At 44.7% G+C, this 17,919-nt stretch overlaps 1 protein-coding gene across 1 annotated transcript in view; it reads left to right on the forward strand.

Annotated features, from left to right (window-relative positions):
- Window positions 1-9,839: 9,839 nt before the first annotated feature.
- Window positions 9,840-17,919, forward strand: part of LOC144141359 (uncharacterized) — a 29,758-nt gene continuing 21,678 nt past the window's right edge. The window contains exon 1 of the mRNA XM_077672953.1: window positions 9,840-10,055. Within this exon, the coding sequence (XP_077529079.1) occupies window positions 9,954-10,055 (102 nt within the window). The 5' untranslated portion in view covers window positions 9,840-9,953. The remainder of the gene's footprint in view (window positions 10,056-17,919) is intronic.

Raw genomic sequence — 17,919 nt, forward strand, 5'->3', positions numbered from 1 at the left:
AGAGGAGTACAGCATTTTTAAATTGATTTTTCTACTAAATAAAAATATTGTAAATGCACTCGGAATTGTCGAAACATGGCCTATGAACTCCGGCCTACAATTTGCGCTAGTATTCCTGCAATGTTTACAAATCACTTCAGTGTCCTTTTAAGTTTCACTCACTGAAGTGAATATCGCTATCTCCTGTTTTTGCTTGCACTGCGTAGAATGGCTCAAATATACACATTATTCATGGTTCATCGGGGCGAAAGGCGGTATTTATTTAATAAAACCCTGAAAGAAGAAAAACTACCATGCGCTGTTTGTGGCATCCGCACCGACTAACAGCAATGACGTCAGTAAAAGGTGCAAGGTGGTTGAACGATATCCAAGATTAGAAATCAAACAAGTTTTGGCTTCAGTTCTCTGGAATGCAATCGTGCGCATCCGAGGTAATTGGTGTATGGGCATTTAAGATAACTCCACAAACGGCAAACCGCGCTTCTGCAATCTTGTCGGCTGTAAAATACGTCAGATAACCCTGCGAGCATGGCTTGCAATCGTAGCAATCTCTAGCCGAGGCACACCCTGTGGATTTGAGCGTCTGCGTCACCGCAGACGCTCAAATGCGACGCACTCTTCAACCATCTTTAGAGCTAGTCTGGCTGATGCCTGTATTTGAAAAGCCTGTTCCCTCCATGACAAGGGTCGGCTGATTCGGGACTGTGCCCACCACACGGAAGCAGTCGGTGCGTATAGCACCACCACGCGGACGAGAAGTCGCTATCAGGGCCACAAGGCACAAATAAACCTTTCTCCATCATCAGTGTTTAGTGGTAGTACTCCGACTGCGGACGTTCTGCAAAGTCGCTCGTGGAGCGATGACCGTTACCGCGCCGAATAGGCGTATTTGGTATAAAAAGCATTGGTAAAAGCACAGGAACCAACTCCAAAATGACATGCACTCTCAGGAATTCAAACTTCCCACTTGAACAACAACGTACCTGGTGCTCCAGACCACTGTACCACTTCTCTATTTCCTGCTTGGGTTAATACATACGTGCAAAACATCAACAAATTTACACCACGTGAAAAGGAACTAGCAGATATCTTGCTAGTGTGTCAGGTTTTAAAAGGCGGTAGCTTCGCCACCGTCTCCAGCGCAGTCACTAACTCGGGTGGACCAGGATCGGCTTTCAACACCTCGACAATTTACGGGACACTCGCATAAAATTATTCCCTACCTGTCCTCGCATATACACCATTTTACCGACGAGCCATGCGAGCATTCTGTATATTGTGTAGGGCAAGTAACATTTTGCATTCGTATAGAAGACCCCTTCTTTTTCTGTGTCTAAGAATATATTTCTATGACTATCAACAGGAAACTCTTTCTTCAAGGTATGGTGTAACACGTCTCATAGGCAGACCCCGTCCTAACTATCACTGAACACGTGTCCAATGGTCTCTGGCTTTTTACATTGGAAGCAAGCAGAGCCACAAGGCACAAATGAACCGTCCTCAATCATCAATATTTTTACTGGTAGTACACCAACCAGCTCTTTAAAGAAAAACGGTTTAACATAGCCCGCAGCTCACGTTTTTATCCCGCGTCGAAAAGAATCTTTCCCCTGACCCACATGGTTTAAGGACAATTACAGTGAGTTCGGTACAACTGTATCCACGAGATCTTTATAAACTTTCTTCTTGGGCACATGAGATAAGTATTCTAAGGTGAAGCAGGCGCAAAAAACCCTTGTGGTATCTACAGCTTCACGTAGTAACCACGGATTCCATTATCATAAACACAACAGAAAACAAGGAATTCGGGCAGCGCTGCACTTAAACAAACCTGACATAGTGTGCGAAAAAAATTGTCCCGTACATCTCGCAGAGAAAGGAAGTGGTTTACAACTTGGCGCAAGAATGAGTGCACCAGAGAAAGTACACCGGAGCGGACACGACGAAACAGGTTTGTCCGACTCGTTCGCTCCGATGTGGAACCCCAATAAACATAATAAACACAGTGTGCAGTCTTTGTACTGTCGTTGTAGTCTAGAGGATCCGTCCTAGACCCCTCGTTCAAAAGCCAGTGCTGAGGGAATTGAAAATATAAAGTATGTAGTGGAAAGCCAGTTCACGTTTTAATTTATTTTTAGCATTTCAAGCACCGTACTCTGCTTTTTCTTTTATAGCGCTCGAGCACTAAGCGTCCCTCAAATTCCCAGAATTCCTACAGCGACTGCGTTGCTCCGACAGAAAAGTATTTGCAGACGCGTGGTCGTGCTGCAGACCACTGTACTTGCTCACCCAGCGCAATACAAGTGCTTCCTACACCCTCCTTTTACGCTCTTTGGTAAACGTTTCTATTGAATATATTTTGTTAGTATCTATATTAAGTTAAAAGACTGTTTTCCCGCCTTGTATTGGCCTTAGATCTTTCTGCTAGAGTACTGGTCAGCGAAGCGTGGCTTATGCGCTCGTGGAGCTACTTGGTCTCAGGGTGCGATACAGTCTACAAACTAACTAAAAGCACACTTCTCCGGGCGGAAATTCTTTTGTGGCTTTGTTTCAACTGAACGAACAAATTACGATGACCTAGTGAGGGCGGGTCGACTAAACGCTGGACAGATTGACTCTGTCGGAGAGTCTGCGAGCCATGGAGTAGCACATTCCAGTCAAACACTTTGCATTGACGCCATACGAAACACCACAGAAAATTTGCGAGGATGCACTGAAAAAACAGCATTTTTAATTTGTTGTTCTGGTGAATAAAGACGCACACACGCCGCGAGAGTGGTCAGAACATAGCTTAGAGACTCCAGAAAACAAATTGCTGCAGTAATCCCGGAATGTTTCCGAATCGCTTCACTGCCCCTTTGAAAGCTTTCCAAAAACCATGTTGTGACTCTTCGGGCCAATTTTTTAATGTCTGTATATTTCAAAAAAGTTTAACTGGTCCTTTCGTGGGTTCTGGGCTATGCTGGGATCATTGTCATCGAGATGGTGGTTAAAAGTCTGGCTACTGCTGCCGTGAACAAACCACAAGTATCCTACACTGACTTGCAACCACACAACAGACAACCCCATTGTTAACCATGGCGTGCACAATTGAGTGAACAGGCAGTCCTCCAACTACACGTAATAAAGACGCACTTGGGACTACAAATTACGGGCACAAGCAGCATATGAAGTTTTCTTGGCTAGGTTACGTATAGACCAGCTATTGCAACACCATAACCCCAGCTCACAAGTTTTTTTAAGTCCCCAGTGATGCCGGTGTGGAGAGAGCCTACTTATGGTACGCATCCTCGCTGAAAGCAAAGGTCTCTACACAAGATGCAAACAGTTCCCACAACATAAATACATCACATTTCATTATAACCTTTATACTTCCTAGGTTACGAGCTATCATTTCCTATAAGTGCCATTAAGTCTCCGTGACGTGAGATTTTTGCACGTTTTTTTATGATGCGTATTGACAGCTTGACTTTAATCCAGCCATCCTAATTTTACATATTTGATTTTAATTTTGTTGTTGCCCACCAATTGTTCCAGCCAGATTTTTATGTCTGCCGACAAACCAACTCTTCTAGGCCGTCTTGAACCCGTTTGCCTTGCGCTACTAATATCGCCATTGTCATTACACGGGTGCCTCTTTAAAACAGTTTCAAACGTAGAAAATGAAGAAAGGCTTCTTTTCCGTAAACTACTGGCATGCTGCACGACTCACAGAAAGTGTCCTTTTCCCACCATGATATTTAAACGCTCCAGACGAGAATTTTTCTGGTATTGGCCGGTGTGCATCAGGTTCTACCGAATTAAAATTCATACAGTTTTCACGATAACTCGACAGAACTCGACACTGTAGTGACTTTTAGAGACCTAAACATTTATGTCGTCTTGAAGTCGTCACCGGGCTCAAATTCAAGTCGCGATAATTATCTTGGCAGTTTTTTAGGTAAATTGCGCTTCTGTTAGGACTAAAAAAACTGAGCAAGACACACAGCATAATACGAGAACTAACAACTGACAGATTTAGAGCGCTCGTTGCAGTTGCGGTAGTCCAACTACCTAACGTGAGCAAGGTAAACCTGTTCCCGTTGGAGTGCTGACTTTTGCCTGCACTGAGGAAGGCGTATTCACTATCAATGACGACATCTGCCTCACAAAGTATTAAATTTATCGAATGAATGGTCAAAACGTAAAGCCTACAAAGATGCCAAAAACAAGAATTTGCCTTGTGATGCTATCGGTCGCTAATCCTCGGGACACGCGTGTCAGAAACGATACAGGTACTTGGGACGGCTGGAACAAAGGCAGGCGAATATTTATCGACACGGAAAAGGTAGATAAAATGGTGTTGCGGCGGAAACAAGAATGCCATAACCAAATTGGTCTTAAACACAAAAAGCGTACAGAACGCGCAAAAACTAAAACGTTAAAGTTCAGTTCAAAAGCAAACGATAATGAACAAAACCTCCCATGTGCTATGGCGCACTCGATGAACTAGATGATGTTGCAGTACCGGTTGTCAGTGGTGTTTGGTAGCTCGACACCGGGAACAAGTCGTCACCCACTCGATAACATCGATTCGATACACTGCCATCGAACATCAGGTAGATATGGATGGTGCTTCGGCTTGGTGTCGATTCCGGGCGTCCTCAATGACGGCATCTGCATTGCATTGCTACCGCATCTTCCGGGAAGCCCTCAAAACCTAGCTTGTTAAAATTCATTTTTGTATGTAAGCCATTCGCGATCCCACTTCTCCCTCCCCGTCACTGCAATGCATTTGGCTTTTGTGCAGGTTTCCCTATGGTGGCAACTTGCAAGCCCGTAACCACAAATGAGTTTGCAGAGCTTCGTTTTTCTACATTCATAATAGTCTTCCTTGTCATGCAAGCTTGTCAAAACTTACACACATCACCGCTTTCTTCTACCACATGGCACCCACCAACCCAAAGAGCAGGCTGGTTTACGTAAAGTATACTTAACAGTGGATGCATTTGTGGTCAATGCAGTGATAGAAAAGTTCGTTTGACTGAGTGAGCACTGCAGCTTTGCTAAAAGCATTGAAAGACCAGAACAGATACCTACACAAGAGTCCTAGACAACATAAATAAATTATGTATGGGTAGGTTAATCCTTCAAAAGCCAAGCAAAAAATTCGTCATCCAACATAGCGTACCAAAGCGCGATACCATGTCACCGTACTGTTCAGTGCTTGTTTGGAGGGGTTATTTAGGATTCCCTCCCTGGAAAACGCGGGATTTCGGGTAAACGAAGAATACTCGAACAATCTGAGGTTTGCCGACGACATAGCCTTTTTAAGCTACTCTGCAGAACACTTGCAATAAATGCTTGGGGAATAAATTCAGACAGCGAGGGAATGGGCCTCAAATGTAATATAATTAAAACTAAACTATAATAAACAGGCATGCCATTAGCGAACTATTGTACATCGGTATGAAAATTTTATAACAAGTAGAAGAGTATAACTACCTCAATCAGGTCTTCCATGCTTATCCTATCCGCGCGAAAGGAATATGGCGTAGAGTAGATATTGGCGGGGGAGCACGAAACAGTTCAAATTATAAAACTAAGCTACTTATGTCACTGAAAAGCTAATATGCAACCAGTGCGTCCTGCCTGTGATCAATTATGGAGCGCAGCTTGGGGCCGTCGAAGACTGGAGGGATATTCAATCGCTTTACAACTGTGCGGCCGACCGGTTTCCACTGCCGTATGACTTCGCGTGCTGGGAACTAGAAATTTCTGCGCCTTGGTTAGCGTCTGTGTGGCTACGTTCCGATCGGCAAAAAGCGGGACATATGCTCCACCTCATCCAACACATCCCGCAGAAGTCTGGTGGCTCCTGTTTCAAAATGGCCCGTCTTATAAGTGCGGTCTGTGTTCTCCAGCCTCGGTTTGTTTACCAGGCACCATTCCAACACCTGAACCAGGTGGAGTGGGGTCGACTTGAGGCAATTAACCCACACCCTATGTGGGAAATAATCTGCGTCCCTAATCCTGCCCTATCCCTAGCAATAACGTGCCACCGATCCCTGCTCTTCTGGCTGAAGCTCAAGTTAACACCTTGGATGAGCTTGTCTGTAAGCGTCGGTCCGCCCACATGCAACAAGTCACCCTTGTTGCTAAGACAGCGGCGTTAGGAAACTACATGGGTCATTCACTACCCACATCTCCAGCCTGCATCGTTACCAGGCTACCTTGGCTATACCACCTGGTGACCGACAACAGGCCACTAACGCGACTTCCCAATCGATGCAACGGACATACTGATACGCTTTTCGCAGTCGCACAAGAACTGGCGGCTGAGTATCAACCCCAGTTGGTGCAGGCATTTCTAGACGCTGAGGCCAAGGACGACGGGGTGACGACCACTCTACATTTTGATTCCCACCCAGAGGCCTGTCAAACGTGCTTCTACAAAACACACTGCACCCTGCCATCTATGCTGGCTGAGCTTCTGGCCATCTGGGACGGCTTGCAAGCACTAACTCCTGTTCTTCATCAAGCCGTGGAGGTACTACTTTGCCAATTTATGCAGACTCTACGGCGGGCATACGTCATTTACGTCGAGTGAATAACAACTGGGCTATCTCGAGGGACATTCATGAGATACTGGATACGCACCCCTGCCCTCTGCGGCTCTCGTGAATCCGGCGAATTACATTTACTGCTCACATTGCGGTGGATGGTGCCTGCCACACTGCATTTGTTCCACGACCATTTCCTTTACTGACACTAGATACCCCACGACAGTTATTCTAAAGGCAAGAAGATTTTCATTGCGCCAGGCGAGCTCTAATTCCACCGTGTGGAACGACCCCCCTAGCAGACTCGATCGCTGGGAGGATGTCTTGCTGCGAAGACTTCGTCTTGGTGTAGCCCTCTCTCCCGCTGTTACCCGGGAGAGGCAACCATGCTACCAAGCCGGTTCAACAAGACCTGCTCCTGTTGCACGGCTCCGACCGAATATGCGGACACTGAACATTTGCTGTGGATGTGCCATTCATTGCAAGCGGCCAGAACACGACACCTTTGAGGCACGGGCATCCACCCTGGTAGACCACCTGCGCTTTATCGGAGGATATAAGGACCCAACCACCGCTCCTTGCTTGTCTTTCTTTGTGAAACGGGAGTTAATATACACTTGTAGCATAGTATTTATGCCAATGGGCATACTACCGCAATTAAAAAAACGGAGCCGAGACTTCGCCAAACACTGAACACCTTCATAGCGAACTCAGAGTCGCTGTGCAGGCCATACTAGGAATAAATGATACGCGTAAGCATAAGGCAGAGAAAAAGAGCTTCCTCGATTAGTGAACATACTAGACTAAAAAGATCACACTGTAAATAGATCAGGGTGGACAGATAGGCGAAATGACAACCGGTGGACTACAAGGTTGACAGAGTGGGTACCATGGACGGGTCTAGAAAAAGGGGAAGGCCAATTACTCGAGCGAGGGAACAAATCAAGAAGTTTGCATACAAGGAATGAACTTGATCGGTGCGGGACTCGATTGGTCGGAGGAGATGGGAGACGGCTTCATCCTGCAGCGAACTCATTGGACTGTTGGAAATGAATATAATCTGAAGAGATTTTTGTTGAAAAAATCACAATGATTTCAATGAAACTTCAGAACAAGTATTGCTGCATTAGGCCAATCCTAGCATGGTGTATAAGTTTCGATTTGTACTCAGCTACAACCATAATAGGGAGATCTAGGCCGATGGGGGGAGGGAGGGGCAGCTAAAATACGGATCAGCACATCGTTCTTGTAAAGAAGCGCCTAAATGAAAAACTGTACGGCTAGATAAATAGCACGGGGCTGAATGGATAGGGTGAAATTGTCAACATTGACTTTAAAATTGCCTATTTTGGAATGAATATGTCCGCCAGTGAACTGGCATTCCATGTTGCAGCATCTGTGCCGTATTTGTTGTGTATTCGTGCATGCAACATAACCGGCAGTACACTGGCTGGCACCCTAATAATAATCATTCCTCACAAGGTAAAGCAGTTTCTCGTTGCCGAAGAAGTACTGCTTTCGGGGGCGGTTTGTTTATACTTGAGGTTGGGAAACCTAACCAAAAATGAACCAGTACACTAAGTGCAGTATAGGCGCAATACATGCCAGTGTTGTTTTCGCTGTTCTTTTAGCTGTTTTTTGCTATCTTCATTGGTGGCTCTTAAACTACCCCGCTCTCCTGGCAGCAGTCCGTCTCCCGGATTTGATGCAAAGAACAAATTCATTGTTTTAAAAAATTAAAAAAACCTCCAACAAATTTTTTTTTTGCTATCTTCATTTCAGGATTTTCAACTACCCCGCTCTCCTTGCAGCAGTCGGTCTGTTCACTTCACTGGTTTAAAACATTCCCTGTTTAAAAAAAAAACTCCACTGAAAATTCCAAGGGTTTCATGCACGTATCATATTCACGGGTGTGTATTGCAGCAGTGTTCCCAAATGGCAGAAAGAATGAAAGTGCAAGTGTCACCTGCCTCACCGCACTGATTAGCGCTTCAATTAGAACTACAGAGACCTGTTAAATCGATGATTTCAGTACCCCAAACTATCTGTTTGAAGAAGACATGCTAAAACAGGAAAGCTGCTGCATGTTGGCGCTTTTGGTTTGTTTATCTGTTACAGTGTATCTGATACGTATTTCCTTAGGACTTTTCACAAACTTCACCGTAATATCTACTTAGGTATTCATTATAGCAAACAATATATTTAAATTCTCCTTTTCTGTAAGTTTCCTTTTGGAACAAAAACATTTAGGGCAGCAATAGTGTTTTGACTAAGTAGAATCTTCGCTGTCCTGCACAGCGAACGCCCGAACAAAAACTGCCGTATCAATGGCTAACTATTGCTTTTCACTCACCTTGGCGCCGCCGACGCCTCTTTTACAAGCAAGAAAACTTATCAAGTCACAATTTATAACAGGCAATACCTTTTGAAACCATTAAATCAGACACAGCACTTTATATTTGTAAAACATCTGTCAACAAAAATAAAACATTAGGAAGATTCAAGACATCATAAATACATAACTTCTTTCGCATTATTCAGTAAATGAAAATGTTCCTGCGCTCTATTTTCGGGTTACGAGTCAAATACTTGTATCCTAAATAACTTTACTGGCATTTGAATGATTTTAGTCGCATTGTATGATTTTAGTGGCATTTGAACCTAAACATAGAAAAAATGGTGTTACAAAGCCAGTCCTGGTTTTGGCCTCCCAAAATAATTTGGGACGTATAAATGTCATACACTTCTCGCCACTACGTGACGGGTTATAGATAATGACTTTATATTTTCATCTGTGGCCGTTGTATGTATCCTGAGGTGTACCAACAGGGACGATGGACAACATGACTGGCTAGGCTGCGCGAGCATCAACAATTTTTATTTAACTATGCCTTGTCTTGTGGGGACTTTTCAATATTCCTGCACAAGTGGTCTTACAGTGTACTTAACGAGGCAATTATTTGGTTAGAGTAGCTAATATTGAACGCTTTTATTCAATGCCTTTCGCCAAATTTTTTATTGTATTTTCTTTGTTGTGTATTGTTTTTTGGTGTTTTTTTCGCGCGTAGTTTTGTGTTTCTTAGTAAAAACCTTCGGTTCCTGCGGCCATCTTTTTCTAGTTTTTGAGGGCCGCACTCTTAAACGTCTCAACATAAAACAATACTTTTCTGAAGAAATATCTTGCGATTATTTACCATTCCATATGTCCTAACGACAAAGACAATAGAGACAGCAAGGTTGTCAATATTGAGTGGAGCATTGTTTATACCCGAATGCCACATTGAAATGTATTCTTTTCGAAACCGGTTCTTCTACTGTTCACGTGCAGTTTTGTGAAGCTTGGACAACATTGTTGGCTGCATAAAACCGTGAACACAGCAATGTCGAAAGCCGGTAGAAAGTCCGTTTACCATGCGTTTTATTCTGCAAATCAGCATTCTTGCAACGTTCATTGCTGTTTCCTCTGCACAATTTGACCACTGGGGATGGCACCGACGATTTTATATCCCAGAGGTGGGTAATGCTTACATAGATTTGGTGTACTGTAGTAGTATTTTTTTGCTTTCGGGCATTTACTGCTACTGCAGTGGTATATTACCACAAAGCTATTATGCTATCTAATTAAACAAATCATATATTTTATCTCATTTTAAAGAGTAGGTTAAACCCTACATTCAGGAGTTTTTCTACGTAAAAAAAATTACACCATCTTCCCCTATGGGAGCCCTGACTAGTATGCGAAGCAGCCATGGGGATGTTTGAAGTTCCCATTAGTTTTCAGTTCGTCCTTTCCGTTGACGTTCAGCTTGGAGTGCCTTCGTTGTATCAGTAGCTTCTTGGCGTAGTTTGAAAGAGTGAAGGACATAAGCCGCGTTCGTAGCACGTGTTCTCTTCTAGGTTTGTAGCGAAGTGGGTAGAGCACCACGTACCTCCTGTGGCGGCCAGAGAGTCGTGGGTTCGAAACCGGGTGCCGCCTAACTATTTATTTTTATAGTGGACTGCGCTAACATCAGCCCAAACGCTGACGGGGCTGAGGAGACGCGCATGCACTGTAGATTGCGGACGGCGGACAACGACAATGAGGGAGGGAGGGACAGAGCACCGAGCTTGAGATGCTTCGCATCTGAAAGTAGGCCATACAGCTGTTCTAAAACTGCTGTTCAGAAATCTGTATCTATTCCCGTGTGGAGTGGACATATTGCCCTGAAATTTACTTTTAATCCTTATAGAGAAGAATCAATGTACATAGAAAGGAAGCCAGCGCAACTGTAAGAGTATTGGTCTTTTAGCGACGAATCATCTTTAAGTACGCTTCGTGGAATTCACACACTAAAAATGTATTGCACAAGCAGTTCGGCTTTACATAGGCGAACAAAACGGCCTTTTCTTCAGAACGACAGTAATATTCTTTACGCCGTTAGCCGCTCCAACGAGGGGCGTGGGCTTTCATTGAAAATTTAGCAAGGTATATTTAGCAACCCGTTTTGTCTTTCCCATAATAGGCCATAATAAATACTTCTGGCACTCAGTCGGTCATTGGGTTAAGTATGGGCGTCCACTGTAAAAGTTCATAGTCTAGAATGGGGATGAGTACGAAGGCCAGCGGGCTGTGTGAAGCCACATCAATACAACCAAATTAAAAAATTCATCGAAGCTTGCTGTCACGCGGATGACGTGAATAGTGAAGCGGTTGTAGGTAAAAATAGCTGGACGCGAAATTACATTTCAGTGTCACTGTTTATTTGTAGAGTTTCGGTTATAGTGACCGTCGTCCTAAGCATTGAATAGGTCGTCATTATCTTGGGGGGTAAAACCTCAAAAATACCAACAGCAGTACCCTGTACTGTCAAAATAGTTTGATGAAGAAAAATCGCGTCAATACAAAAACCAAACCAATTCTTGTCTGGATACTGCTGCACAGCTACGCAGGAGCGTCGCTATCCCGAACGTTTCCTCTATAAATATATGGGTTAAAACAAGGTTCGTATTTCATTACATTTCGGTATAAACAATTCGCATTTCGATTTATGTGGTAGTTATCTCATTCTCATAAAGCTGTGCCCTTGGTTAGCCGTCAATATGGAGTCCCTATTCCGCGGCAACTCCGGTATTAGGTAAAACATATGTAGACATTTAACACCCTATGAAAAGGGTTCTGATATTGGACATGTCGGCGGTACCTTGAAAATTCTGTTCTGCCATGTTTTTGTGTGCGTAGCACAATTATTCAGTGATAATCATAAATATTGCGAAATAGATCTGGTAATTTTAATCCAAATATACTTTTTAAGCCTTACGTGAAATAAAAAGACTGCTTTCAGCTGAAACAATTCTGAAATCTGTACTCACAAACGTATGTAATAGAAGCGTCCTCTCTTATTGCTCCGTTTATTCAGTGCCCGTCCCAACAATCAGAAAATCAACGGGCAATACGCATTACATATTCAAGCCTAAAGTATGTACAGGCATGGACTTAACATTGCAGACCACGCCAGCGCGTGGCAAAAGCCACCGATGCGCACTCTGGAGGCCCGGCGCCTGTTGTCGAGAACGGCGCGGCGCGCAAGTGCGTCCTATTTTACTCGCAGGCACGCATGTTTTCTCGTATCCTGCAGCAGCGCTGCAACGGTCACTGAAGCACCGCAGACCGATGCCTCTGTAGCATGTCCTTCATTCTGATGGCACATTTGGGGACTAATGTGTCGATTGCGCCATAGAGAAAAAAAGCTGGCGTTGGCGCAAGTGCTCCTCGAGTCCTAATAAATAGCTATGCAGAATATCTTGCATGCTATTTTTTTTCTATTTTGCGTTTTATCGTTTACACAAGATGAGGCAATCCGCCTGAGAATGACGTCGCCGGTTGGAGCGTGTACGACGCAATATCGAATGATGCTGTGCTATCGACAACGAACTTCTAGCGAGATGAATCGTGAACCTTTATTCATCTTATTTATTTTGCATACTACTTGAACTGTCAACTTACCTTTTAGCGCACTTTCTGCTGCCTATAAAGTAGGCGATTTTCAAGTTCTAAAAAAGATATTGTTATTTTTTTTTCTGAATACTTCCTCACCTAATGAGGGAGGGATATCCACATATCCACGCATATCCACATAAATTGTCCGTTCGCTCTTCCCGTGGGCATTCGTAAAAATGGCACCGGGGGTACCTACTGAAGAACGCCGTAAGAATATTCTCTAGTTTTTAGAATCCATTCTTCATAGGGACATTTGCCGGCTCAGTAATAGGTCAAGAGATGCTCTTAGCTGAGCAATACATGTCCACAGGTATGAAGAAGGCCGGGTCAGACTGATTGATTATCAGGTTTTAACGCGTGGATGCTAGACAGGCGATGAGGCACGCCGTAGTGGAAAACGCCCAAATAATTCCGACCACATTGGGATGTTTAACATGCGCCGAAATACCGAACACACTTGAGCGTTTTCGTTTTTTGCCTCGATCAGAAAATGGCCGGCTTGAAGATGGCCAACGGAGCGGAAGGACAAGGTCAATAACGAAAGAAGAGGACAAACTGATAATTTTGCAGTGGTGGAACACCCGGTTTTAGTGATAAAAATTTCGGATGGCTCTTGGTAGCGAATAGTATTACGGTGAAAAGTAATGAATAATGTTGCGGCGTGTTTTGATGGGAACGCGAGGTGCCATTTGAAGAATGCCGTCGCACATGGCAAACAGACAATTTATATTGGCATGGCTTTCTATCATTTTTAGGGAGACTTTAAAAAAAGGGATAATTTATTTTATGAAACTTTCAAATTGCCTACCTCATCGGCAGCGGAAATCAAGCTGAAAGATAAGTCGAGCGGCCAAATAGTTTAAAAATAAACAAGATCTATAAAGGTTCGCGATTCATCTCACTGGCATTTCGTTGTCCGTAGCGCGGCACCCTTTGATAGTGCTTCCTACACGCTTCATTCGGTGACGCCGTTCGCAAGCCGCTAGTCTCATCGTCTTTAACGGATAATGCCCAAAACGAACAAGGATGCGAGGAGCACTTACAAAGAGCAAACGCAATCGTCAAATTAGGCCCCAAATGTGCCATCGGGACGAAAGGAATGCTACAAAGGCGTCGCTCTGTGGTCCTTCAGTGACCAACGCAGCACCGCTTCAGGAAACGAGATAATATATATGCCTTCGACTGAAAAAAGACGCGCATGCGCGCCGCACCGGTATCGACAACAGGCACAGGGCCTCCAGAGTGCGCATAGGTGGCTTTTGCTACGCGCTCACATGGTCTGCAATATTAAGTCCCCGCCTGTACGTTTGTTATGCACCACCTTCGAGCGAAACAACTTTCCGAGAGATTTTTCAATCACAATTCGGGCCTCCGTGTTTATTGCCTTCAGATTTTTCAATCACAAATTGGGCCTCCGTGTTTATTGCCTTTAGATTTTTTAATCCCAATTTGGGCTTCCGTGTTTAGTGCCTTCTTGGATTGCAACAGTAATTTAACACAGCTGCTCCTCGCTCAGAGAAATAGATCAGATCTTTAAAAAAATTAAAACAATGCACGAAACGACACGCCTTTATTTTTTGCTGAGATGTCAATGCCCATCACACTACCCGGGGCTATCAGTGTAATAACACTGGGTCAGCCACTCAGTGACGCCCTGCGAAACAAGAATCTAAATTTAAGCATTGCGATTGACACTCCTAAAAGAATAAGGAATACGTAGACATTTCCAAAAACAGTTCCCCTGACCTTCCTCTGACACACGGCATTAAAGATGCCATCTCGGAATTCCTAACCGAAATGCTCGGCAGTGGCCATTACGTCCCTCTATTGACACTTCTGCGTCACAAACCCTAATCGCGAAGAATAGCAGCTGCCTGCGTCACCGACTGTAGGTGGACATTTGTCCACCTGCAGCACCTTTGGGAGTCCCGACGAGTGCTAGCACAAGGAAGAAAAAATCAAAGAAGACATAAAAAATAACGGCTCAAAATAGCTCGAATACCGCAAGAAGCCGCAGAATACGCTTGTAAGCTTAGCCAACATCAGTATTCCATTTATGCACGAAGCTGCAAGACACAGTCAGCACATGGCATTTCCTTACATCCCTAAAAGAAACTAGGGGAAGCAAATAAGCATCAGCTTGTAAACTAAAACGTCTTATCCACCACTACGAAGGCACGGACGAAGATCTCAGGTAAATGAAGCAATCGTGGCAAGATATAAGTAACATGACCCCTTCCCCTCTGTAGCCATACACCGTTGTTCCCAACCCCAAAGTGGACACCACCTTCCCGCTAGAAATTAGAGCAGCAGTGCAACGTTTTAAGAGAAATACTACGCCGGGGAAAGAGAGGATTTTAGACAAGTTACTTCGATAACTGGATCTCTCAGCATTAGAGACCCTTCTCGACTTCATTATGATCACTGGACAAACGGCAATATCCCTCTTTAGTGGAAGCATGCAGATGTCACCTTGATACAGAAACCCGCAAAACAGCTACCCCTGCTAATCTGCGACCTATTTCACTGGCTTATGGTGTTGGAGAGGTACTAGACCCAATGGTGCAAAATTGCGTGTCCCCCTACATTGAAGATAATGGACACTTCCTCATACCGTGGAAGGCATCCGCCCCCCTTTCCTACACAAGGATTTCTCTTGCAGGTGAGGAGATCTCCGATCTAAGATACACAAGACTTGTAACTCCTTTTCAAGCAGAAAAGACCAAATCTACGTGCCTTTTTGTTATCTGCTCTGTGCACCTCACTGAGATTAAGTCGCTTAATATTGCTAAAAAAAGAACACCGCTCAGCAACAGACAGATGAAGTATAGAGGGGTTAACGAATGATCCGCACTTGCTGCCAGGGCACTTTGCCACGAATAAACACCAGTAGCTGAGTGTCTTATCGTACACTGTAGTACAGCGTCGTTCGCGATGACCTTGCACACAGTGATTTCCCAAGGCCATAACGTTGTATACTCAACACAAATACACATCGTTCAGGGTATAAATTTATGATTTGGTACACAACCACAACCCAAATGCATCTAAAATACGCCATCCTTCTAAGTAGTGAACTTGGGACAACAGCACACAATTTTATTTGTTCTGCACTTCAATAGAAAATGTCGGGTAAAAACCATACGAGCCCATATTTTTCTTTCTTTTGTCATCACTCCGCGTAACGCAAAAACAAAAAAAAAAGCCCTCGCGTTTTTATGTTTTACTTCTATCTTTTACAACCTGACACTTACCACGTGACACCGCCAAAAACGCGAAGCCAGAACGAGTACATTTAGGAGATTGCTCTGTACCACGCTTTTAAGAGTAATGGCACCGTGGCGCTTTTTTACGGTCATAGAAATTCGCATTTTGCTTTTGCGTCCTTCGAGTGAGCTGGTGAACTTAGCGCATCTAAAAATCGATAAGGCTGCATGTCACTGCGACTGAAATTTAGTGTACACTGAACATCGCTCCACGGAGCATTTTTCCTTCGTGTGCGAACGATTCCGCAGTTAACGGTAATCTTCGCCCGGCACCTAATGAAGGCGTGCACATATGGCCCCATTATCCTGTCTACATGACTACACCACTTCAAGGAGGCCATCCACAAGCGACGTCACCATTGTAGATGAGTGGTGATGGGCCTGAAGGCAAGTGGTAACGCGTCAGGTGAATGCCTCCTCATGTACTAAGAAATATTGCGGCCTGCGAATGCCTGGCTGGTTTTTTAAACTTTGCTGCTCTGTTCCACGCGAAGCCTAAACGTCAAAGCGTCGAAGAAAAGTCCCTCTATCGCTCATGGCGTGGCAAACTAGGGAACCTGTCTTCGCAATAAACTTTTTACACGTCTGTCTAGCATTATTCCTGGCAAGAGTGACCGCAACGTCGACCGACCATATCGCTCATGTAGCTTTGCCGGACGGCTCATTATGGAGGCAGTGTATGGAGCATTGCGGTCCTGAGATCATGCGAATGATGATGATCTACAAGGAACGCACTGGGAGGTAGGATCTGTAGAGACCGAAGCTTTGGTATGGCACGAGGACTACTCATCACCGAACATGCCAGACGCTGCAGTCTGATCACCGGATGTGGCAGACTATCCAGTGATCCCCGGTGGTGAACCACGAACCTTTCCCACTACGGAGAAGCACAAAACCAAGTTTAACCACGGCGCCATAGTCATTGTGTCACAAACACGGACTTTTTCGTCGGTGCACCCCATGAGCCGGGCCCGTAGTACCACTGCGGATAGCCCCCTGCGGCTCGTTGCCGTTCCGGGCAGATCTCGAGTGTAAACGCTGTGTATGTGTCTCCTTCGGTTCAGAGGTTTACCGTGTCTACGCGTTGGTAATAGATCTTTATGGGGAGCAGTCACGTTGTCCGCAAAAGAAGTCGTACAAGAGTGTAAATGTTTCAGAAGCGGTATAAGTGGTGCAGGCCTGGTCGCCAGGCCCATGTCACAGACGAGCGTCCCGAGGCCGGCACGTGGATGTAGATAACTGTAGATCCACTCCCTTGAAATAACAGTGCTTCGTAAGTAGCACAACCTCTGATTACCATGGTTCCCCTATACACTGTGATGTAAACCGGTTTTCCTAATTACCATAACCTGGCCGAGTAAGTTTACATAACAGCACGCTGGATAAGATATCCAATTTAACGTTTAGTCAGTACCGCGCGACTGCACTGCAGCTCAGCGCTCCGGCCTAGGCTAGAGTGCCACACGGCGACTGTCGATTTTTGAAGACAAGGCTGACACAGCCCAGGATGTCTTCCGTGGTTGTCCAGAGGTTCCGTGTTAGCTTTCGTTAACTAAGGGCGGTGGTTAGAGTCCGGCTCTTGCCGCCTGTAGTATTTGTATCTAAGTTTTATTAATATTTTCTAATGCTCAGGTTACTTTTTGGTGTTTTAAATGTTTTGTTTCCGGTAACTTGGGTGATGGTAGGTTACTTTGCGTTCCGTTACAGTTAATATAGCAAAATAGAGCGAGTAGCAATTTTTTTCATTCAGTCGCTGATGGACGTCACTTTAGGTGATTGCTTATAGTACCGTCGGATGGCACTCTATCGTTCAGTACCCTGAAGCAGTCAAGGCATAGATTTTACGAGCATTTGAGAGAAGAAGTACGGTGGATAATGAAGGCAATCTTATACTCGGGGATCACAGCACGAAAAATCAAATTAATGCTGGGTTGGCATGTCCTGAGGTGAGCGGCCGCACACATTCGCTGTTTGCTACGTTGCCTCGGCGAGCGGTGCGCTGAAGGATTTACGAGAATGCCCCGTCGGCAACAAAAGGCTTTTTCGCAAAAACACTAGATGGTACAGAGAGACTCTGCGCACTAGGGTACTAGGGTAGGGTACATTTTCTTTCCTTCATGCTAGGGTGCATCGG

This window comes from Haemaphysalis longicornis, unplaced genomic scaffold (genome assembly GCF_048455015.1).
Source record: "Haemaphysalis longicornis isolate Haplotype H1 unplaced genomic scaffold, Haemaphysalis longicornis Haplotype H1 scaffold_6, whole genome shotgun sequence".
Taxonomy (NCBI): domain Eukaryota; kingdom Metazoa; phylum Arthropoda; class Arachnida; order Ixodida; family Ixodidae; genus Haemaphysalis; species Haemaphysalis longicornis.